The sequence below is a fragment of the Phoca vitulina genome, unplaced genomic scaffold (assembly GCF_004348235.1).
Source record: "Phoca vitulina isolate PV1807 unplaced genomic scaffold, GSC_HSeal_1.0 scaffold8, whole genome shotgun sequence".
Classification (NCBI taxonomy): domain Eukaryota; kingdom Metazoa; phylum Chordata; class Mammalia; order Carnivora; family Phocidae; genus Phoca; species Phoca vitulina.
In genome coordinates, this window is record NW_022589711.1 from 58,051,452 (window position 1) to 58,075,544 (window position 24,093).

General features: G+C 40.6%; 1 protein-coding gene across 1 annotated transcript in view; it reads left to right on the forward strand.

Annotated features, from left to right (window-relative positions):
• The window catches only part of EHHADH (enoyl-CoA hydratase and 3-hydroxyacyl CoA dehydrogenase), a 47,453-nt gene continuing 23,360 nt past the window's right edge, over positions 1–24,093 (forward strand). Inside the window, exons 1-4 of the mRNA XM_032406993.1 lie at positions 1–146; positions 5,799–5,902; positions 12,685–12,857; positions 16,267–16,378. Of these exons, the coding sequence (XP_032262884.1) occupies positions 73–146; positions 5,799–5,902; positions 12,685–12,857; positions 16,267–16,378 (463 nt within the window). The 5' untranslated portion in view covers positions 1–72. The remainder of the gene's footprint in view (positions 147–5,798; positions 5,903–12,684; positions 12,858–16,266; positions 16,379–24,093) is intronic.

Below are 24,093 nucleotides of genomic sequence, written 5' to 3' on the forward strand. Positions count from 1 at the left end.
CGGCCCCGCGCGTGGGGAACGCGCCATCGCCTAGCGGCGGGAGGCGGAGGCGACCTTCGCGACCGAGCAGACATGGCCGAGTACACGCGGCTGCGGAACTGCCTGGCGCTGATCCGCCTCCGAAACCCGCCGGTCAACGCCATCAGGTAATGGGGTTGGTCGCCTGCGGCCGGGGGACGGTGGGCCCTTCGCCGCCTGCCTGCTCTGAGGCTTTGACCCCCCTGCTGGTTTAAACGCAGAAAGACACCCGCACAGATTGAACCGCGGCGCATGCCAGGGCCTTCTCTTAGGTTAGCTTGGTTGACGTTCGCAGCGAGCTCTGATCCCTGTTTCACTGGTGAGGAAACTGAGGCTCAGAGGCAGACAGATGGCTGCTAAGTGGGCGGGCTGGGCTCGAACCCGGGTCGTCCGTGCCAGCTTCGTGCTCAGCCCTTCTGCTCGTTAGCAGCTTTGACTCCTCGGGTGTACGTTCTGTTCCAAAGGTACAATGCTGGCTGGACCCTGATCCCTCACTTCCCAACCTCAAGTCCAGGCCACCCTAACAGTGTGTGACTGAAAGATTTAAAAATCCGATGAGAAGGTGGCTTCACGTTTGTAAAAAAAAAAAAAAAATTAACAAAGGTCCTCATTCATGCCAAGGCAGTGAGAATAGGTGAATTGTGGTGTGGCGCAGAAATGCAAAGTTCTTTCTCCTGATCTGTTCTAAACTCAAGGCCTTGGTGTTTCAGTGGTAGGTAACGTTCGGAGGAAGCCCGTTAAGTCGCATTTCCTGAATAACGAATGTGCAGTTTATCTTCTTTTATTTCATCATGGAGCACCTTCCTTGTTAAGGTTTCCCACAGATGTGTGCCCTGTACTTACAGCCGTGCTTTCTTTTTTCTTAAAGTTTTTATTTATTTATTTGACAGAGAGACAGAGAGACAGAGAGTGCACAAGCAGGGGAAGCTGCAGAGGGAGAGGGAGAAGCAGGCTCCCGGCCAAGCAGGGAGCCCCATGCGGGGCTAGATCCCAGGCCTTTGGGATCACGACCCAAACTGAAGGCAGACGCTTAATGACTGAGCCACCCAGGCACCCCTAACAAGCCGTGCTTTCAAAACTGGTGGCTTTCTGTTTTTAATTTAAAAAATGTTTAATTATATAGGTTTGGTTCTTACATATCTTTGTAAAAAGGGAAGTGATCCATCAGCCCAGGAAAGAGCCACCCATCCTCAGGGAGTAGGATTAGCAGAAATTATAATTTACAAAGAATATGTAAAACAGGGAGAAAGATCTTTGGTCAACATTCTTACGGTATGTCGAAAAAGAGACTGGAATGAGGAGATCTGCTAATTTAACTGTGTCATCAGATTTGATTTTATCATGAGTATTAATGTACTTCTTATTTTTAATGTTATTGCATTTAATAATACAAAAAAAGAGCAGGAATAAAATCATACAAGAATATGTCCACTTTCTTGCCATTCACAGAAAAAAACCCCCAAAATATCTGTTATTTCGGGTTTGATGAAGAAAAACATAAGTGATATGATTACATATCCATTTTGGACTTGTCTGTGTTTTAGTTAGAGATACTAGGTATCAGGACTCTGCCTCAGCCTCTGCTCATAACAGGAAACCATGCCCATCACGAACTTGGGAATAAAGTTTCACAGTCTTATACCCGTAACTAGAAATATTTTCTCATAGCGATTTTAAACGTTTCTCATATTTAGCCTGCCCTTTCCCCCCTTGCAAGAGAAATGTTTGTATCACCTCCTAACGTTGTGGTGAAGTTTACCTATGCTGGAGATCATAAACTGTCCTTGTGGAGGTGTTAGCTACCATCATGGAAAGCCTCTCCAGCAGGCTTGGCTGCCCAGGGTTTATTTCAGCTTCATCAAGTTTTCTGTACTTGGGAATGCTTTCCCGCCCTTTCTTCTATCTTCTTCTGAAGTTATATATACACATTTTTTAAGATTTTATTTTTGAGTAATCTCTACACCCAATGTGGGGTTTGAACTTAGGACCCCAAGATCAAGAACCGCATGCTCTACTGACTGAGCCAGCCAGGCACCCATTCTGAAGTTATATTTTACACAGAGGTATGTATCCCAGCATGTTCATCAAGTTTAACAGGTTGCCTATATTTGTCTTTTTTTCTTTTTTAAAGATTTTATTTTTGGGGCACCTGGGTGGCTCAGATTGTTAAGCGTCTGCCTTCGGCTCAGGTCATGATCCCAGGGTCCTGGGATCGAGCCCCACGTCTGGCTCCTGGCTCAGCGCGGAGCCTGCTTCTCCCCCTCCCTCTGCCTCTCCCCCTGCTCATGCTCTCTCTCTCTCTGTATCTCTGTGTCTCGAATGAATAAATAAAATCTTTTAAAAAAATAGAAGATTTTATTTTTAAGTAATCTCCATACCCAACATGGGGCCCCAACTCACAACCCCAAGATCAAGAGTCTCATGTACCACTGACTGAGCCAGCCGGGCAGCCTCCCCCCATTTCTTTTCTTTATACTTTTCTTTCCTTCATTTTCCCCTTCCTACTTGTATATGGGAAATTATTTCTTTCTAGCTCACTGATTCTTACTTGAAGTTTTTTTTGTCCCCCAAAAAAGTTTAGCCAGCGAAGTTTCCTTCCATTCAGATGAATGCCAACCCTCTTTATAAGTATAGGACATGTCTGATTACTAGGCCTGTCTCTCAGAACAATGGCTTTCATACTTTTTTTTTTTTTTACTGTAATCCATACAGTAAGAAATCCCATGTTTTACATAGCAACTTGATATACACACATACACACACATAAATGAAAACAAAGTTTTGTGAAACAAAACTTATCCCTATGGGGCGCCTGGGTGGCTCAGTCTGTTAAGCGTCTGACTCTTGATTTCAGCTCAGGTGAATCTGGGGGGCAGGTTGTGACTTCAAGCCTTGCACTGGGCTCTGCGCTGGAGGTGGAGCCTACTAAAAACAAATAAAAACAAATAAAAAACTACCCCCACCCTTATCCTTACATGTTATATAGTTTGTCATATTCTATTTTTCTCTTCTCTTTTATTTCTTTGATTAAAAAAATGCTGGGGCGCCTGGGTGGCTCAGTTGGTTAAGTGACTGTCTTCAGCTCAGGTCATGATCCCAAAGTTCTGGGATCAAGTCCCACATCAGGCTCCCGGCTCAGCAGGGAGCGTGCTTCTCCCTCTGACCCTCTCCCCTCTCATGTTGTTTCTCTCTCTCTCTCAAATAAATAAATAAATAAATAAATAAATAAATAAATAAAATCTTTTAAAAAGTGCTGGTCACAAGCTACAAACTTGATTTGATGACCTTTGGTTTTAAAAAAACTGTCACAAGAAAGACCTCCTAAAGTCACAGAAGCTAAAGAGCTTTGCTCAGCACCCATGAAAATGTTATCTTTACTCTAGATTTCTCCATACCTGGACAATATTAAGGGGACAAAATAATTTCTTAGCCCCTGTAAACTTGTCATTGCTACAAGGCTGTGGTCCCTTTACTTGGCTTGAATCTAGTAAAGCTGTATCTGTTTACAGCCATTTTCATTTCCCTTTGTTTCATTTTTGCAAAATTAGCAAGACCGTAAGAAATAGAAGAGTAGAGTTTGGCTGAAATGGGGGAAGCCAGCTTCTTGTCCTCAGTGGCACTGATTTTGGCTCCTTTTGCAGCCATTATTTACCCAGAGGAAATACTTGCCTTTTGGGCTTCTGAGTATTCTGGATGGTTCCAAATCTCATTAGTAGATTTGGTTTCTTTCTTTCTTTCTTCTTCTTCTTCTTTTTTAAGATTTATTTATTTTAGAGAGGGAGAGAGAGTGAGCAAGCACGGGGCGAGGGGCAGAGGGAGAGGGAGAGGGAGAGACAGTATCTCAAGCAGACTCCCCGCTGAGCACTGAGCCAACTCGGGGCTCCATGTGGGGCTGGATGTGGTGGGGGGGACTGTGTTGGGGGACTTAGTCCCATGACCCTGAGATCAGGACCTGAGCCGAGATCAAGAGTTGGTGCTTAACGAACTGAGCCCAGGCACTCTTAGCAGATTTGGTTTCTAATTAACCAGTCAAAGCCAAGAGGGTTTGTTTGGTTTCATCTAGGTTAAATGATGAAAAGTAACGAGGTGAAAGGGCGTTAATATATACCAGTATCTCCTTTATTTCCTGAGGTGTTAATTCATAGTTGCTGGTCTGAACAGTCTGACTTTTCTAGGAGTTTGTTGTTGTTTTGTTTTGTTTTGTTTTAAGATTTTTTTTTTCACCCTGTATACTAGAACAGACACTTCACCCAGAATGCTTAGAATTCCAATGCAAAATTGATTGGACTCTGGTTCTGTCATTTTTCCTTTAAGCAATTCCTCATCACGTTTCCTAGGTTCTCCTCCTTCACTATCCCTTGCACTTAGTGATCCTCTACTTCTTGGCAAATTCTCTTCTCTTGATCTGTGTGACTTTGGGCTCCCTTGGTACCGAATCTCTCTGCTGAGCCTCTCCCACTTCTTCAATGAGGGTGTATCCAGCGGATTTACCCTCAGCTCTCTTTTCCTTCGGCAGATCATTCAATCTTGACTCTCTTCTATGGATGACTCCCTCATCAATGAAACTTAGCAGTCTGTTATATGCCTTTTCTTTCCTAGACCTTGCCTTTGCCTCCTAACTTAGTATTAGGTTTGGCTGTCAGAGACAGAAAACTCACAAAAGAGTAGTGGACTAAGCAAGAAGAAGTTGATTTCTTTCACAGCAGTGTCTTTGAGTGGTATGACTGCTCTGCAATCATCAGGGACCCCATCCGTTTATCTCTTGCTCTGCCATCCTCAATACAAGGTTTCCACCTCTTGGTCCATGATGGCTGCTCATGATCTAGCCTTCACATCCCCATTCCTGGCAGAAAAGGAAAAGAGAAAAGCATACCCAATCCTTTAAGGACTCTTGCCAAAGTTGCAGCCATCTTATTGGCCAGAACTTAATGCCGTACGCTGGCTTTACTGCATAGCGGGCTGGAAAATGCAGTCTTGACTTTAGGCAGTCATGTATCCAGCTAAAAACTAGATGCTTAATACTTGGAAGAAAGTGGGGAGGGTTGGATATTTGGGGTAACTTGAAGCCCCTGACACATCTCTTAGGTTGTTTCTGTTAGACTATTTCAGTTTTCTTGTATTTTGCTAATATGACAAATTGTTAAGTAAGTTCTCTTTGTGAACGTCCACATCACTTTTTTTGTACTTTTATTACACCATTCATCTTAGTGTGATATTTTATTATTTCCTAGGATGTTGTAAACTCCTTTTCCAGTACATAGAGGATATACAGTAATATTTTAAAATTGATGAGTACTGCTTCTAAGTGGTCAAAGCTACAGCAAAGTTCAGGAAAATACTTTTTAAAAAAAGTTTATTCATTTATTTAGCTTCGTGCTTAATTCACAGTTGACATATACATTTTTTTTAAAGATTTTTTATTTATCTGAGACAGTGAGAGTGAGCGAGAGAGAGAGAGAGAGAGAGCATGAGTGGAGTGGAAGGGCAGAGGGTGAGGGAGAAGCAGAGTCCCCACTCAGCAGGGTGCCCAACCCCGACATGGGGCTTGATCCCAGGACGTTGGGATCACGACCTGAGCCGAAGGCAGACTCTTAACCAACTGAGCCACCCAGGCGCCCCAACATATATATTATCAGTTGATTAAATTAGTGAAAACTGAATAGTAAGTAACTAGGGTTTTTATCCATTGTGTGTATGTTTCATTTTTCATTGTTAGAAAAGGAAGAAACTCTGAGATGGTAGAAATTAAATTCTAATGCCTCATGTATTTTTTTTCTTAGTACGGCTGTACTCCATGGAATACGAGAGGGACTGCAGAAAGCTGTAACAGACCATACAGTAAAAGCCATTGTGATTTGTGGAGCGGATGGCAAATTCTCTGCAGGTAACCAGTCTCTCACCCTCTCCCACTGTCTCCGGAAACCAGCCACAGACTGAGACCCATACTGCATGCGCTATCTCTGTGGGTAATGCCTTAGGGTGGGTAAAGGATATGGGAGACTTGAGTGGAATGAGAAACATTGTAGAGAGAAAGAGTCACAAAGAGACCCAGAGAAGACTCTGACCTTACTCTCTTTTATATTGGATTGGGCCTTTGGAGGACATTTAGTGCCAGACTTGATGGGTGTTATGCCTGCTAGTATATACTAACTAACACTAACCACTAGCAGGTGTGTTCGTACATCTCTGCTCTGCATATACCTCCACCCTATGTGAGCTTGGGCAAATCCCTGTAATCTCCTGAACCTCAGTTTCTCTACTTAGAAGTAGATAGTAGGGCCGCCTGGGTGGCTCAGTCGGTTAAGTGCCTGCCTTCTGCTCAGGTCATGATCCTGGGGTCCTGGGATCGAGCCCCACATTGAGCCCCACATCGGGCTCCTTGCTCAAGGGAAGTCTGCTTCTCGCTCTGCCTCTGCCCCTCCCGCCCCCCGCTCGTGCTCACTCTCTCTCTCTCTTTCTCTTTCTGCTCTGTTTCTCAAATAAACAAATAAAATCTTTAAAAAAAGAGAAAGTAGGTAGTAATATCTATCTTAACAGGTTTTTGTGAGGTTACGTGAGATATATCTGGAAGTCCCTAGTGCAGTGCCTGCCTGCATCAGAAGATGTTCAGTCAATGTTATTTTTTATCTCACACAGAAATTTGAAATGGAATTCATTTTTCTTCTGAGGGTCACCCATCTCAGGGACCATGGTGATCTTTATTGGGTTATTCCATGAAGATGCAAAAATATTGAAAACATATGGCAAAAGAATCTGAAATGGGGATTCAGTGGTATTTGTGACAACTTTTCTTTTCCCAATTAAATATGTTTATGCCCTTTAACAAAAGTCACGTGGATAGGAGGGCCTATGTGATCTTACTGCAGCCAAGGGAATTTAATACATGTTAATTGAAACCTGAGAAGAAATAGATACTGGAATCAAGACAATAAAGAAATGCAAAAATGGGGGCGCCTGAGTGGCTCAGTCGTTAAGCGTCTGCCTTCAGCTCAGGTCATGATCCCAGGGTCCTGGGATCGAGCCCCGCATCGGGCTCCCTGCTCCGCGGGAAGCCTGCTTCTCCCTCTCCCACTCCCCCTGCTTGTGTTCCCTCTCTCGCTGTCTCTCTCTCTCTGTCAAATAAATAAATAAATAAAATCTTTTTTAAAAAAGTAAAAATGTCAGTCATTATAATAATTGCCATTTACCTTGCCTACTATGTGCCAGTTGTGTAGGTTATTTATTTATTAATAATGAAAACAGTATTTTTACACATATTGTATTTTAACCCTCAGTAAATCCTACCATCTCCATTTACGGATGAGAAGGATGAGCCCGAGAGAGATTAAAATACTGTGCCAAATGTTAACCTGTTATTAAATGGCTTAATTGTTGTTTGAAAACTTGAGGTCAGGAGCCCAAGATAGTGACTTTGCGGCATGGAGAGAGGGCTCCCAATTATGGAGAACTTGATATTTCTTCGTAAGAAAGGAGGTAGAAAAGAGAGAATGTAGTTAGAGCTCAAGGACAGAAAAACATTATTCTCCTAGAAAAACATTAGAAGTTGTTAGACTTAATGGATTTATATAGAACAAGGCACTCAACAATTGGAAAATATACATTCTTCTTAAATCTGCAACATTTACAAATTTGACCAGATACTGGACCACAAAACTTGTCTCAATAAATTTCACTTAGAATGCATTCTCTGACAACAATGCAATTAAACTAGAAATCAATAACAAAAATATAACTAGAAATACCCATATGTTTAGAAATTAGATTCATTTCTTAACAATCTCTGAGCCAAAGCAGAAATCATAATAGAATTTAGAAAATATTTTGAACTAAATGATAGTGAAAATGCAACATATATAATTTGAGGGATACAGCTAAAGCAAAACTTCGCAGGAGATTTATAACCATAAAGGTATTTATCAGAAAACAGACTGAAACATACAAAAGCTAAGCATCTGTACCAAGGAACTAACAAAACAAGCATGCAATAGACCCAGTGAAGTAGGAGGAAGGGAATAAGGAGGAGGAGAAATTAATGAGATAGAAACAAATGTGATTCAAGATTATGTCAAAAGTTAGTTCTTCGAAAGATAGTAGGAAGGGAAAAACGAAGGGGGGAAATTGAAGGGGGAGACGAACCATGAGAGACTATGGACCCTGAGAAACAAACTGAGGGTTCTAGAGGGGAAGGGATGGGGGGATGGGTTAGCCTGGTGATGGGTATTAAAGAGGGCACGTTCTGCATGGAACACTGGGTGTTATGCACAAACAATGAATCATGGAACACTACATCAAAAACTAATGATGTAATGAATGGTGACTAACATAACATAATAAAATAAAATTAAAAAAAAACTTAGTTCTTTGAAAGACTGGTAAAATTGACAAACCTCTGGAGAGATTGATCAAGAAAAAAAGAGAAGGCACAATGTATATAAGGAATGGTGAATGGGATTGCACTGCAGATCTTGTAGCCATTAAAAAACATAACAAAAATATTATGAAAATATTATGGCTTACCAATGTAACTCAAGAGGAAACAGAAAACCATTAAAGAAATTGAGTCAGTAATCAAAAATTTCACAAAGTAAATTCCAGCCCCAGATGACTCTTGGCAAGCTCTAACTAAAAAGTCAAGGAAAATATTATTCTAATTTTACACAAATGTTTTAGGTAGTAAAAAAAGAGGGAACACTTCCCATATTAGTTTCCTAGGGCTATGATAACAAATGACTTAAACTAGGTGACTTAAAACAACAGAAATCTGTTCTCTCGTAGTTCTGGAGGGCAGAAGTTCAAAATCAAGATATCTGCCAGGCCATTCTTACTCTGGAGACTCTAGGGAAGAATCTTTCCTTGCCTTCTCTAGCTTCTGTGGTTGCTGGCAACCCTTGGTGTTCCCTGGCTTCTTGCTCTCTCACTCCTATCTCTGCCTCTCTCTTCCCATGGGCCTCTCCCCTGTGTCCAGATTTCCCTGAGCTTATACAGATCACCCTTATCCAGTATGACCTCATTATTACTCAGTTATATCTGCAAAGACCCTATTTCCAATAAAGTAAGTGTCATAGGTTCAATCCAGTACACTTCCCAATTCGTTGGGTGAGGCTAGCATAACTTTGGTACCAACACCTGTCAAGGCCAGTATGAAAAAGCAAAATTTGTGAATGAAATTTGCAATGAAAAAAAAAGACAAAATGAAAGGCCAGTTTCATTCATAAACCTAGATATAAAAAACCTTGAACAATATATTATAAAATTGAATCTAACAACATATAAAAAGTGGAAGACATCACCTTTTTCCCATAAATACCAGATTGGTTGAACATTAGAAGATTAATGTTTTTCATTCTATATGAAAGATTGAAAGAGAAAAAACATGTGATTTTTTTTTTCAAGAAATGCAGAAAAAAACACTTGATAACATCTGACATGTATTAAAAATAAAAATTCCTGGTAAACTAGGTATAGAAAGAAAATGTCTTTATCCATTTTGGAAAACCTACAGCAAATATCAAATAAAATGGTAAATTGAAAGCTTTCCTTATGAGAAAGGAAGAAGACATGGCTAGCTGCTATCACCATTTCTGTTTGACATTGTGTTCCAGGCCCTGGCCAGCCCAGTAAGGCCAGAAAAACAAATGAAAGGTATAGGGATTGGAAAGGAAAAAATGAAACTTCATTATCCAGAAGATATGATAGTGTTTGCAGAAAAATCAAAATAATCTATTAGAAAATTGTTAGAATTAATATGAGAATTTTGCTGGATGTACAATCAATATCCAAAAATTAATTACATTTCTATAGGCCAGAAATACACAGTTAAAAAGTGAAATCGCTGTACTCTTGTCTGTGCCTTGGTTTCTGTAAAATGGGATAATAATACTAACCTTATGTTGCAAGTAGAAGGATGTATGTAGTATAACATTTAAGAATGTGGGCTATGTAGTTAAACTGCCTGAGTTCAAATCCTTATTCTACCAATCATTAACTGGTCATATGTTTGAACTAGCCACTTAACGGCTCAAAGCCTTCCTGACCTGTGAAATGGGGATTGTTATACACTTAATCTCGGTGTTAAGAAAATGAAGTAAGAGAATATATGAAATTACTTAGCACAGTGCACGGTGTAAAGTATTTATCCAATATGTGCTAATTGCTTTAGGATATGAAAATCATTTAAATCTAAAGTCACAGGATTGATAGGCCTGAGATGCAGGCTGAAATAGATCTTGTTTTTCTTAAGCCAAAAAGGAATCTAAATAATAACAATAATAATAGCACTAGATTAGAATGTGAATACAATGGATTGGTAAGAAAAAAACATAATGCTAGTTAAGAAGCTGGTAGAAACAAAAAGATGAATAGGCTGAATATGAAATAATTGCTTTAACTTTGTAACTTATACCAAGCTTAATGTTTTTATTTATTCATTTATTTATATATTTGGGTGCAAAAGGGTGGTTTTATTAAAGCACAGGGACAGGACCCATGGGCAGAAAGAGCTGCTTTTTTTTTTTTTTTAAGATTTTATTTATTTGTTTGACAGAGAGAAAGGGCACACAGTCGGGGGAGCGGCAGAGGTAGAGGGAGAAGCAGGCTCCCTGCTGAGCAAGGAGCCTGATTCGGACTTGATCCCAGGACCCTGGGGTCATGACCTGAGCCGAAGGCAGAGGCTTAACCGACTGAGCCACCTAGACACCCTTGCTTAATGTTTTTAAAGAATAGATAATGCTATAGGGAAAATGCTCATTATTTATAATGTTATGTGAAAAAAGGAAAATATGAAAAATGGTGTTATAGAATGCTCTCAATATTGTTAAATATATATTATAATAAACTTTCATTTAATTCTCTCAAGTCATTTAGGATAATCTCATTGAGATTAAAAGGCTAAATAAATAACTTACTGAAGGTCACAAAGCCATTTATATATATGCACTGGGAAACAACTAAGAATTCACCAAAATATTACATTGTTATCTCTGTGTGGTGATTTTTTTTTTTTTTAAAGATTTTATTTATTTGACAGAGAGAAACACAGCGAAAGAGGGAACACAAGCAGGGGGAGTGGGAGAGGGAGAAGCAGGCTTCCCGCCGAGCAGAGAGCCCGATGCGGGGCTCGATCCCAGGACGCTGGGATCATGACCTGAGCTGAAGGCAGACGCTTAACAACTGAGCCACCCAGGCGCCCCTCTGTGTGGTGATTTTTGAGGTGGTCTTTATGTTCTTTATTATTCTGGATATTTTTCAAATTTTCTGTAATGCATGTATTTTTTTTTTAAGATTTTATTTATTTATTAGAGAGAGTGAGCACAAGCAGAGGGAGCAGCAGAGGGAGAGGGAGAAGCAGGCTTCCTGCTGAGCAGGGAGCTTGATGCGGGGCTCCATCCCCATGACCTGAGCCGAAGGCAGACGGATAACCAACTGAGCCACCCAGGTGCCCCACATGTGTTATTTTTATGATTAGGGAAACCAATAAATTTTGTTACTTTCCTTGATCACAAAAAAAATCTATTATGAAAACATAATTCCAAGCTGGTTGATGAACATATAACTCATAAATATGTATGTGTTTCATGCTGAAGTTTTATGTTGTAATGCCTTCATGCTCTTAATGAAGATCTGGGTCTAAATTGCTGTGAATAAGGTTGGTGAGGAATACCATGCAAAAAAAATAGGAAGGGCTGGCTCAACTTCAGATTCTCTATTTCCCTTCTCTGGGCTTTTTAATGTTTTGTTGTTTTTTTTTTTTTTTTAAAGATTTTATTTATTTAGTTGAGACAGAATGAGAGAGAGAGAGAGAGAGAGCACACAAGAGGGGGAAGGGTTAGAGGGAGAAGCAGGCTCCCCGCCGAGCAGGGAGCCCGATGCGGGACTCGATCCAGGGACTCCAGGATCATGACCTGAGCCGAAGGCAGTCGCTTAACCAACTGAGCCACCCAGGCGCCCCTTTGTTTTTTTTTTTTTAAGATTTTATATATTGATTTATTTGAGAGAGAGAGAGTGCACGTGTAAGCAGGGGGATGGGCATAGGAGGAGGAAGAGGGAGAGGGAGAGAGTCTCAAGCCGACTCTGCTGAGTGTGGAGCCCTACCTGGGGCTGGATCTCACGACCCTGAGATCATGACCTGAGCCGAAACCAAGAGTTGGCGCTCAACCGACTGAACCCAGGTGCCCCTGAGCTTTTTAATTAAAAAAAAATTTTTTTAAAGATTTTATTTATTTATTTTAGAGAGAGAGCACAAGTGTGAGGGGCAGAGGGAGAGGGAGAGAGAGAGAATCTCAAGCAGACTCCATGCTGAGCAAGGAGCCCAATGCGGGGCTCGATCCTAGGACCCTAGGATCATGACCTGAGCTGAAACCAAGAGTCAGACACTTAACCAACTATGCCACCCAGGCACCCCTTAATTTTTTTTGAAGGTGGCTACCTATCATATGGAAAGACATATTTTAGAAGATACAGGATTCCTGATAAAGATTTGGGGATTGTCTCTCAGGTTGTTCTCCATTTTCCAGGCTGTTTTTTCTTCACTGTGCGTCCAACTAAAGGATGAAATGTTTCATGGGCCCTAAGAGGTCTGAGATTCCTTGAGAGTTAGCTGTCGCCTTATTGTTATGTAACAGAGCCCACGTCTTTCTCAGCTCTCTTTCTCCTTGTCTGTGTCCTTAGGTGCTGATATCCACAGCTTCGGGACACCTAGAATGTCTGACTTCGTACTGGGACATGTAGTAGATGAAATACAGAGAAATGAGAAGCCCGTGGTGGCAGCTATTCAAGGCCTGGCTTTAGGAGGGGGACTGGAGCTGGCCCTGGGCTGTCACTATAGGATTGCCCACACAGAGGTAACAGCTAAAGCTCCGTATGGGGCTTGGTGTGGGGGACTTTTCTTTAAGGCAAAACCTAAATGCAGTGTAAGCCTCAGAGGTGTTCATTTTAAAGGGCTAGCTCACTGGTTGACAACTCATCTATTTTTAGCCATTGGTTTTGCAGCTGCTATGTACCAGCGCAATGGTAGTAGTTGGTGAAATATGTCCGTTCCAATGGGTAAATAGCTATTAGCCTGAGCCCCATGCCTGTTCCTTTGCTTCCCCTAACCCTGTGCCTTGGGTCTCCCCATGATCCACCACCTAAAGGGGAACTCCTGGATCAGTACTGGGCCCCCAGGACTCTGCTCCAGTAGTATGGCTCAGGTCAGGTTCCTCCGAGCCATGTTCATGCAGTATGAGGTATAAAATATTTTGACTATCATCCTGAGTATGTGTACTTTTTTAAAAAAAAATTTTTTTAAGATTTTATTTTTATTTATTTGACAAGAGAGAGCAGGAGAGCAGAGGTAGGGGGAGCAGCAGGGAGAGGGAGAAACAGGCTCCGCACTGAGCAGGGAGCCCCATGTGGGGCTCCATCCCAGGACCCTGACCTGGGATCATGACCTGAGCCAAAGGCAGTCGCCCAACCAACTGAGCCACCCAGGTGCCCCTAAAATTTTATTCCCTATCTCAAATGTTTCGGTTTTGTGGTCCCTCGGGATTATCAGTACCTAAGAAGACAATTTCCTATTCGAAAATAGCACAAAACTGTAAATCCATTTGTTTCTGTAAATAGATTTAATTTGGGCTATTAGGTCTGTAGATGAGGTCTGTGATACCAGTCTTAACAATGGTAACATTTTTGTAAGTAACATGTTTTTCTAATGATAAAGATAATATTGATCATTGTAATAGACTAGAAAATACAGGAAACTACAAAGATGTAAACTAAAATCACCCATAAACTCACAGTTGAGAAATAACCACTATTAGCATTCTATTTTGTTTTCTTCTGGTCTTTTTCCTACCTAACAGTTTTTTTCTTACAGCTTTTTTTTCCTTTACTATTTTTTTTAAAAAAATATTTATTTTAGAGAGAAAGAGAGCACATATGCACACATGTGTGCACGAGTGAGGGGAGGGGCAGAGGGAGAGAATCTTGAAGCAGACTCCCCACTGAGCTCAGAGGCCTGCTTGGGCTCGATCTCATGACCCGTGAGATCATGACCTGAGCTGAAACCAAGAGTCGGACACTTAACCGGACACCTAACCGACTGAGTCACTCAGGCACCCCTAATTTGCCTTCATTTTCAAAAGCTAGTTTTGCCAGGTATAGAGCTCTTGTTTGACAGGTTTTTACTTTCAGTGCTTTGAATATGTCATCCCACTGCCTTTTGGCCTCCATGGTTTCTGATGAGAAATTTGCTGTTAATCTTATTGTAAATAGCCTTTAAAAATATCATTTTAAATGACTGTATAATTTTGTCTTATAGATATACCATAATTTATTTAACTATTTCCTTAGGGCATTTTAATTTTTATAAAGGCTTATGAATAAAGACATATATCCTAAGTGCTCCTTTTTCTGTGTCCCTCTTACCATGCCTTCTGCACACTGAGGGCAGATCTAAGTTATGAGCAATAATAAGTCAGGGGATGGGGATGAACAGTGGTGGAAAAAATCATGACTGACTGTTAGGAAAGCTTTGTGTGAGAGAGGCTCAAATATTTATTTTGGAGCTGTTGGCATCACAATGTGGGTAAATGACAGTCTGCATTAAAGCACTCTCCTCCTCCCATCCTGTACCTGGAAGATGACTAACAGAGCTTTTATTTTTTTTTTTTTTTTTTTTTTTTTTTTATGGAAAGAGGGAGAGAGCATGTGTGTGTGAGCGGGAGAAGGGGGGATGGTGGGGGGTGGGGAGTGCAGACCAAGGGAAAGGGAAAGAATCTCAAATAGGCTCCATACCCAGCATGAGCCCGATGTAGGGCTCGATCTCACAACCCTGAGACCATGACCTGAACCAAAATCAAGAGCCGGACACTTAACCAACTGAGCCACCCAGATGCCCCGAGCTTTAGCCCCCTTTAAATAGCCATGAGAGGCATGTGATAAAGGACTCAAGCTCACCCTCTTGTCTGGACTGAGGTTGTTGCCTGATTATTTTTCTGCAGTAGCTTTACTGAGATAAAATTCACATACCATATAATGCACTCATTTGAAGTGTACAATTGAATGGTATATTAGCATATTCACAGAGTTGTGTACCCATTACCACAGTTGATTTTAGAACATTTTATTATCCCAAAGAGAAAATTCATACCCTTTAGGAGTAACCCACCATCTACCCTCTCCCCAGTCCTAGGCAACCACTAATCTTTCTGTCTCTATGGGTTTGCCCATTCTAGACATTTCATATAAATGGAATCATAGAATATGTTGTCTTTTATGGCTTCTATCTCTTAGCATAATGTTTGCAAGGTTCACCCATGTGGTAGCCTGTATCAGTACTTCATTCCTTTCTATGGCCTAATAATATTCCCTTGTATAGATACACGACATTTTCTTTTTCCATTCGTCAATTAATCGACATTTGAGTTGTTTCCATTTTCTTGGCCTTTGTGAATAATGATGCTATGAAAATGTGTGTACCTTTTGTGTGTGTGGGGGGGGGGGCGTGTTTTCATTTCTCTTGGGTATAAATCCAGGAGTAGAATTGCTGGGTCATATGGTGACTCTATGTTTAAACTTTGAGGAACTGCCAAATTGTTTTTCAAAGTGACTGTACCATTTCATATTTCCACTAACAATGTATGAGGGTTTTGTATTCTCCACCTCCTCTCCAACACTTGTTATTGTCTATCTTTTTATTATAGTCATCCTATTGGATGTGAAGTAGTATCTTGTTGTGGTTTTGATTTGAATTTTCCTGATGGCTAATGATATTGAACATCTCTTCATGTGCTTGTTGGCCATTTTGTATCTCTTCTAGGGAGAAATGTCTATGCAGATGCTTTGCCCCTTTTTAATTGGATTGTCTTTTTATTACTGAGTTGACAAAGTTCTTTATGTATTCTACATATATGATTAGCAAATATTCTCTCCTATTCTGTGGGTTGTCTTTTTAATTTCTTGGCTGCCTGGCTCTTTTAGGGCTCCATACAGCTGTTTCTGGAGAATATCATTTTTTTGGCCCACACAGGTCATAATGGAGTCAGAGAAAAAGTGTGTAAGAAGCTAGGGATGTGTTTCAACATGAAGACTTAGGGACAGCACAGCTCTGTTTATGCTGTTAAGTAGAGTGTACACTAATTTGCCCTGTAGAAACTCTTGCCAAATATTATGGAACAGCGTTTTTGAGAGTGTGGGAAATCAGGGGAATGCTTGCCTTGACTCTACAAGTCATCTCACTCTTATGATCTTCATGTCTTCAAACTTTGATAGGCTCAAATTGGCTTCCCAGAAGTCACATTAGGAATCCTTCCTGGTGCAAGAGGAACCCAGCTTCTCCCCAGACTCATTGGAGTTCCTGCTGCACTTGACTTAATTACCTCAGGTCAGTATAAACCCTGCCAACAAGCGTCTAGAGCAATGTGAGGAACTGAACTAGGATGTAGAGAAATTCTATATTGACCATCCATTCCCTACTAATCTTAAGAGGATACTTTAACTTCTTTGACGATCAATTTTCTCATCTGTAAAATGGAAAGAGTACCTGCCCTGAGAGCTTCTCAGATGTTACCATGAAGACCACATGTAAGTGCCTTCTAAATGAAAGTGTATACAAAGCGCCAATTATATGTAAGGCTTTATTATAGTTCGAGTGTCCATGCACAGACACTGGTATTCACATAGGGTGCATGATGTTCAGACCCAATTTAGAAATTGTAATATAAACAAGAATTAAAACCAGAATTGTCACAGAAAGGTTTCAGGTTTTAGTGTGGAAATGACTGAATTTTTCATTTCACAAGTATTAAGATTTTAGCTACAAATAAAGGTTGTTCCTTCTCACTAGGGAATGTGAACAATGCAACACTAGAAAACATTTAGACACCCTAGATTTACCAACTACCATAAGACTTATAAAGAGATTTCCAGTAGAGGTAAGGTAGGAAGAAAGAGTCACGTTTTGATTGACAATATTTCTTCTTTCTTTATTTCTATGGGTCAGGAATTTGGGACCAGCTTAGTTGGATTCTAGCTCAGGGTTTCTCATGAAGTTGTAGTCAAGACATTGACTGGAGCTGTAGTCATCTGAAAACTTGAGTGGGGCTGAAGGATCTACTTCAAAGTTGGCTCCCTCACATGGATGGCTAGTGGGTGCTGACTCTTGGCAGGAGGCTTCATTTCTTCTCCACATGGACCTCCCCCTAGAGCTGCCTGAGTGTCTTCACAACATGGAGACTGGCTTCCTCTGGAGTGAGTGATCCAAGACAGAGCAAGGCGAAAGCTGCGATGTCTTTTATGACCTAGCTTTGGAGCCTTGCACCATCTTTTCTGATTGATTATGTATATGCGATATATATGTGTATATATACACGTATATATATACACACACACATATATACGTATATATATACACACATATACACACACATACATATGTATATACATATATGTGTACGTATATACGTATACACACACACATATATGTAAAATGTACATGCATACATATATAATATACATGTATACATAATGTATATATGATATTGATTATAGAGGTCTTTCCTGACATGGGAGGGGGCTTGAACCCTGAGAGGTGAAACTCCCTGGTAGTCCCTTTGGAGGCTAGCTACCCCAACTGTATGCTCACACATATGTGTCCCTATTATGTAAGTCACATATATAGTAGGTTAGATGGACATAAGTGCTAAAGAGAAAGATAAAACAGAAAGTGGGAATATAAAATGTGAGGGACAGAAGGGTAATATTTTCATATAAAATGTTAGGGATGGAGGGGTTAAAAAGGCTTTCCTACAAGATGACATCTGGGAGAAGACCTGAAAGAGGTGAGGAGGCTTATTATGCCAATATCTGGAGATATTCCACGTGGAGAAAATAGCCAATGCAAAGCCCAGAGGCAGCAGTGTACTTGGAAGTGTCAAAGAAAAGCAAGAAGGTCGGTAGAGCTGGAGTGAAGTGAGTAAGGGGAAGACACGTAGGGGATGAAGTTGCATCGTGTAGGGCTTTGAAGATGAAAGAACGAACTTTGGCTCTTCTTCTAAATCAGGCAGAATGACATTGGTGTTTTGAGCAGGGAGTCAAGTGCTCTCGTTTATGTTTTTTTAAAAGATCACTCTGGCTGTTGAAAATATATTAACTGGAGGTAAGGGCAGAAGCCTGCTCTAATATTCCAAGGGCGAGATGAGGAGAGCTGGGACCTGTGTGGTAGCCATGTACATGGTGAGACATGGTCAAATTCTGCATGTGTTATGAGGGGAGAGCCAGCAGGATTTTGTGACCCATCAAAAGTGAGATGTGCGAGAAAGAGGAGAAGGAGTGATTCCGGTGGCCTGAGCAGCTGGGAGGGTGGCACCATTATTGAGCCGGGGATTGCTGCTGGTGGGGCAGGTTGTAGGGAGGAATCACAAGAGCTTACTTTGGGACACGTTAAGTTTGAGAGGCCTATTAGACATCCAAGTGGAGATGTCAAGGAGACAGTTGGACAAACTGGCCTGGGATTTAGGACAGAGCTCTTTCTGATCTCCTCTCAGCCTCCATTTTCTAATCAGTAAAAATACCACACGGTTGCTTTAAAGAATAATGCAATTACATGACTTTCTTCTGGTGGAGTACCTGACACATAGAAGACGTTTAATGAATGGTAACTGTAGCAGGCCGAATAATGCCCCCCCCCCCCAAAGATGTCCATGTCCTAATCCCCAGAACTCCTGAATATATTACCTAATAATCAAAAGGGACTTTGTAGATGTGATCAAATTAAGAATCTTAAGATGGGAGATTATTCTGGATTTTTCAGGTGGGCCCAATTCATCACAAGAGTCCTTAGAAGAGGGAGGCAGGAGGTCAGAGAGGAGAGAAGATGCTACCCAGCTGGCTCTGAAGATGGAGGAAATGGCCACGAGCCAAGCACTGCAGGCAGCCTCTAAAGGCAGGAAAAGACCATGAAACAGATTCTCCCTTAGAGCCCCCAGACAGTTCTGCTGACCTATTTTAGACTTCTGCTATCCTAAACTAAGATAAGAAATGTGTGTTGTTTTAAGGTGCTACGTTTGTGGGAATTTGTAGAGGAGACTAGTACAGTACCTATTAACAATGATGCTATTAAGACTGTTGCTGTTTGGTTTGGAAATTTTTTTTTTTCTAACAGAGTATGCTAAAAAAAATTGTTATTGAATGTTGAAGAGCCCCTGCTGATATTAATGTTGAAAAAAACACCAGCTTGGTAAGCACTGTGCCCATAGGAAGTTAATAAGTAAACAGAGTTAGATTAAATTAATAAGTAAATAGCTAACCTTTTCTGATCTTCTGGAAACCATTAGAGAGCTAATTCTGGAAAGTGGAGCAATTACAACAACCACCATTGCTTTTCCACACTTCCCTTAAAATGCTACCCGAAAACAGCTGAATCTTCTGCAGTAACCACAAAAGAGATGCTTGAGCACATTGTGATTCATTCCCTGATGTTCTCTGTCCAATCAAATGACAAGGACTGTAGTGCCCTGCTCTTGCTTCTGCTTTCTTTTTTTAGGGTTTGTCCTTCTTGTTCACTGAATAGCATAGAAAGTCTCTGCTCTGTTCTCATCGAGCTTTGCTCCAGCCCATGAATTTCCTTATGGTCACTCCCAGGACAGGGATACCCTCAGGCGCTAGGCTTTGAGGAGATACTTCTTACCACCTAGAATAGTCAGGGAGAAGTTGTGAGTGGCATCCTTATCCTACCTGCCTTTTCAGGTGGGTTAAGTCCAGGTAAGTTTTCTCTATATATGAACAAGATGTGGAGGGTAAATTTTAGTAGCCGGGGCTCCCAAGCAGTAGTAATATATATCAGCAAATATAATTTGGTGACCAAAACCAACAGACAAACAAAAAAACATTTAACACTGAACCCAAAACCTATGAAAATATTCTGTGGCATTAGAAGAGTGAAGCATTAATGTGAAACAAGATGAAAGAAAATGAAAATTTTAGAAAATAATCTAAATTAGAAAAGAAAATATTGTATTTGTTAAATAAGAACACCCTGTCTAAAATCAAAACATTAGGCCAAATAACTTCTTTTTGAAGCAAAAAAAAGAAGACATAATCGAACAGACAACTCCATCAGCAACGTGGAGGATAGAGACACATTTCTGAAATTCAGAAGAATTTAACAAAAAGATAGAGAAGGTATGTAATCGAGGTCTCTGCTTTGAATAACAAGAGCTCCCAAAACATGAAGCAAAAAGGTGAGAAGCAGTAACCAAAGGAAAAAATAGAAGAAACTCTTCAGATATGAAATAGAACCAGAGATTACATTTCAGCAAACTCACCGTTTTTCTTGGGAAAAACTGATGGGATATCAATTGCCTGATGTATTTTTAGTAAAGATTTTAAACTTCCAGGAAATGGAATCCTGCAAGCTTCCAAAAGATAAAAACAAAACAAAAGATTACTTTCAAAATAACTAAAATCACTCCAGCCACAAATAAATGCTAAATATATGGAACATTCATATATGATCCTAGTACCCAGGGCTCCGGGGCAGCGATAGTGTGTATCAAATCAGATAATACCCGATCCTAGCGTATGAATGTTCCATACGTTTGTCATACATTATTATCCCTACGTTATTATTATTTTAAAGACTGTATGAATGTAGGATCCTATACAGTCTTTAAAATGATAAGCCTATTCTAAGATTCTATACAATCTTTTTTTTTTTAAAGATTTATTTATTTATCTGAGAGAGCGAGAATGAGAGAGAGAGAGTACATGAGAGGGGGGAGGGTTAGAGGGAGAAGCAGGCTCCCCGCTGAGCAGGGAGCCCGATGCGGGACTCGATCCAGGGACTCCAGGATCATGACCTGAGCCGAAGGCAGTCGCTTAACCAACTGAGCCACCCAGGCGCCCCGTCTATACAATCTTTAAAATGGTAATCTATATCAGAAGTTTTAAAGTGTGGTCCAGGGACTCCTGGGTATGCCTAAGACCATTGGGGGCGGTTCGTGAAGTCAGAGCTACTTTCATAACAATAGGACGTGACGTGCTTTTTCCACTCTCATTCTCTAAGAACTTTCCAGAGGTGGTTGTATTCCATGTGGTGTCAGAACAGACGGAATGCAGAAGCAGGTATGAGAACCCAGCTGTCTTCCATTAAGCCAGACATGAAAGAAATTTACAAAAGTGTAAAACAATGACACTCTTCTCACTAAGCTTTTGAAATTTTGAAAATATAGTTATTTTGCATTAAAATGTATTCATATTAACATTAATGTTAACATTGACATTTATCCTTGTTATTTTAAAGTGATTTAATAAAGAAACATTTTTAAAGCTCTCAGTTTTAATTTGTAATACGATAAATATTGATAGAAATAATCCACATAAACAAAAGCTTTTTGGAGTCCTCCATTATCTTTAGGAGTGCAAAGTGGTCCTAAGATTAAAAAGTTTGAGAACTGCTAATTGAAATCCGTATTTTTTTCTGACACAGAAACCACAATACAAAACTGTGTATATGTGACCCAAATTAGAAAAGAGTATGAGTCTATGTGCATAAAAATGCTTCTTTTTTTCTTTTAAATGCTGGGGAGTTGTTATAAATCTGTACAGAGTATGAAAGGGTAGCTAGAAAAACTAAAAGTATTAAATTTCTTGCTTTCAATAAATTAAATTAGAAATTGTCTTAAGTTACAATGGTATGATAAGTACACTTTTTAAGAATGTACAGTATGTTAAGTATCTAATGTAAAATTCATAAGAGGGTGCTTACAATCCAATATACTACAGAATTCAAAGCGCATAAGATAGTTCATTCTGCAAAAGATCAAATAGGAAGGAAGCAAAGCAGAATAAAATATAGGGGAAATTAAAATAGTGTGAGATGAGTGTAAAGTCTACGGTTTATTAAATTGAAGCATGTGGGGAAATATTGAGGAATTTTGTGTCTCTGTTTTCATCATTAAGTCTCAAAGGCAAGCATATCTTGGGGGAAATCAAGAAGAAATCTGGCTTCTTTGACAAAAAAGAAATGAACAAGGATTGCCTTTTCCAAAGCACTGCTGCTTATAGAAATATCACTATTTTTAACCTGATGAAGAAAAGAAGTACAAACAGTAAGGATATGATGGATTTTGATTTGCATAGAAAAGGTCACAGTGAATTAGAAGAAAATTAACATTAGAATCATACACCTATCTTTTTAAGTTGTCTGTACAATTTTAGGGGGACTTTAAAATGACATCTGGAAAGGATTCTATGTTGAAAAAGATTTTCTAAAGGTTGGAAAAGAAGCCATGAAGAACATTGGAAAAAAATCGAGATTACCCACTTTGAAGAAGAGAAATCTCAGCTTCAGTTACCCTGGGTCTCCTTATAGTAGCTCTAGGCAGGGCTCTTATTAAAGTCCATTGGACAGGGGTTGTTGTCTACACCGAGGGCAGCAAGAGAAAAAGCAAGTTTAAATCTGAGCCTGAAGATTTGGGTTGTATATACAGAGCTGTGTCTTTAGGCCCTTGAAACAGAATCAAAGCACCCAGAATCTCACTGACTTTGTAAGAACAGTCGTGATACACCTCCACTTGTGTGAAATCCAGGCTAGAAGCAATCATTACAGCTGAAGGAATTTGCAGTACATCCTCTGGGTAGCTCACATTATCTACTCAGTTGCCCCAAAGATCCTTTTTGTATTCAGGTTTCCATTTTCCATTTTATCTGCCGTTGGTGCCCTTAACCTGGGCAGGCTGATTCATTCACCCCTTACCCGAGTGATTTTTTTTTTTTTTAGGGTCTCCACTTTAGACTCCCTTGCAAACTTAAGAATGAGTCAGGGAAACATTAAAACAGGCTTACTAAACATAGCCTAAGCTGATATCTAGAATCATAACACCAACTATGGAGTTAACACTTCATTATTTTAAAAGATTTTTTATTTATTCATTTGAGAGAGAGAGAGAGAGCACAAGCAGGGGGAAGGAGGGAAGCAGAATCCCCACTGAGCTGGGAGCCCGACATGGGGCTCGGTCCCAGGACCTGGAGTTCGTGACCTGAGCCAAAGGCAGACACCCAACCATCTGAGCCACCCAGGCGCCCCCAAGTGATCTTATATACAGGAGACTTGACCCCTGCAGCCACTCATCCACTCTTCACTGCCCTCCTCGCCCCAGGGGGAAATCTGGGAGCCTGTTTTCAAAGGCACTTCTAGAACACCACCCAAATAATGTTGCAGAGTGGCCCCTGCCAGAAATCATTGAACTGTCTCTCTGATCAAGAAAACCCATCTGTAACTCTCTGAAGCACTACTAAGAACCAGGAATGGAGGGTTTGTCTCAAAGATGACCTCCACTAACACTGTATGAGCAGCAAGGACTGTGACACTGTTACCTTCAAGACTGATTTGATGATCACTTTTCCACAAGGCAAGATGGTACTGGCAAGAAAGCAAGTAAGGTGTTACTGTCTCCTTTCTTCTGACCCTGTGTTAAGGGATGCTCGTATCCCTTAACTCGCTTCTTCAGAATATTCAGATTAAATTACGTATTTACACCCAATGAAGAACTCAGGAGTGATGCTCATCAAACTTCATAACACCCTACATAACAGCTGCCATTCTATAGTGGAGGTGGCCAGGGCCACCCCTGGCCATTAGCAGCTCCTGGTAGCACCGCCATCAGACACTAGATGTCGCCAGCTGCTCCTTTTTGTCCTCACTCCAGGCTGACAACCCTCTGTAGAGCACTCCTTTCTCCAAACTTGGGGTCACGGGCTACACCCTACCTGCATGGATCTGAAGCAACAATTGTCTGATCACTTCTGCTTCCCTTTTAGCTTCTGTGGTAAAAGGCAGGGCTCCAAAACTCACACAATAGCAACTCCACAAACGAAGAGAGATGCTGGGTAGGCAAAAAATGACACAAGTCCACCCCATTTATCCCGTGTAATTTTGATTATAACTTCAATAATGTCAACCTAATCAATAATTTTCCCCTGCTTACCCAACTATATTCATGTTTCAGGACTGTCTTTTTTTTTTTTTTTTTGTAATCAGTGATGGTATATGTGTCGGTGTATATTGGTGTAAGATAGATCCTGCTACTCTCTGCTGTT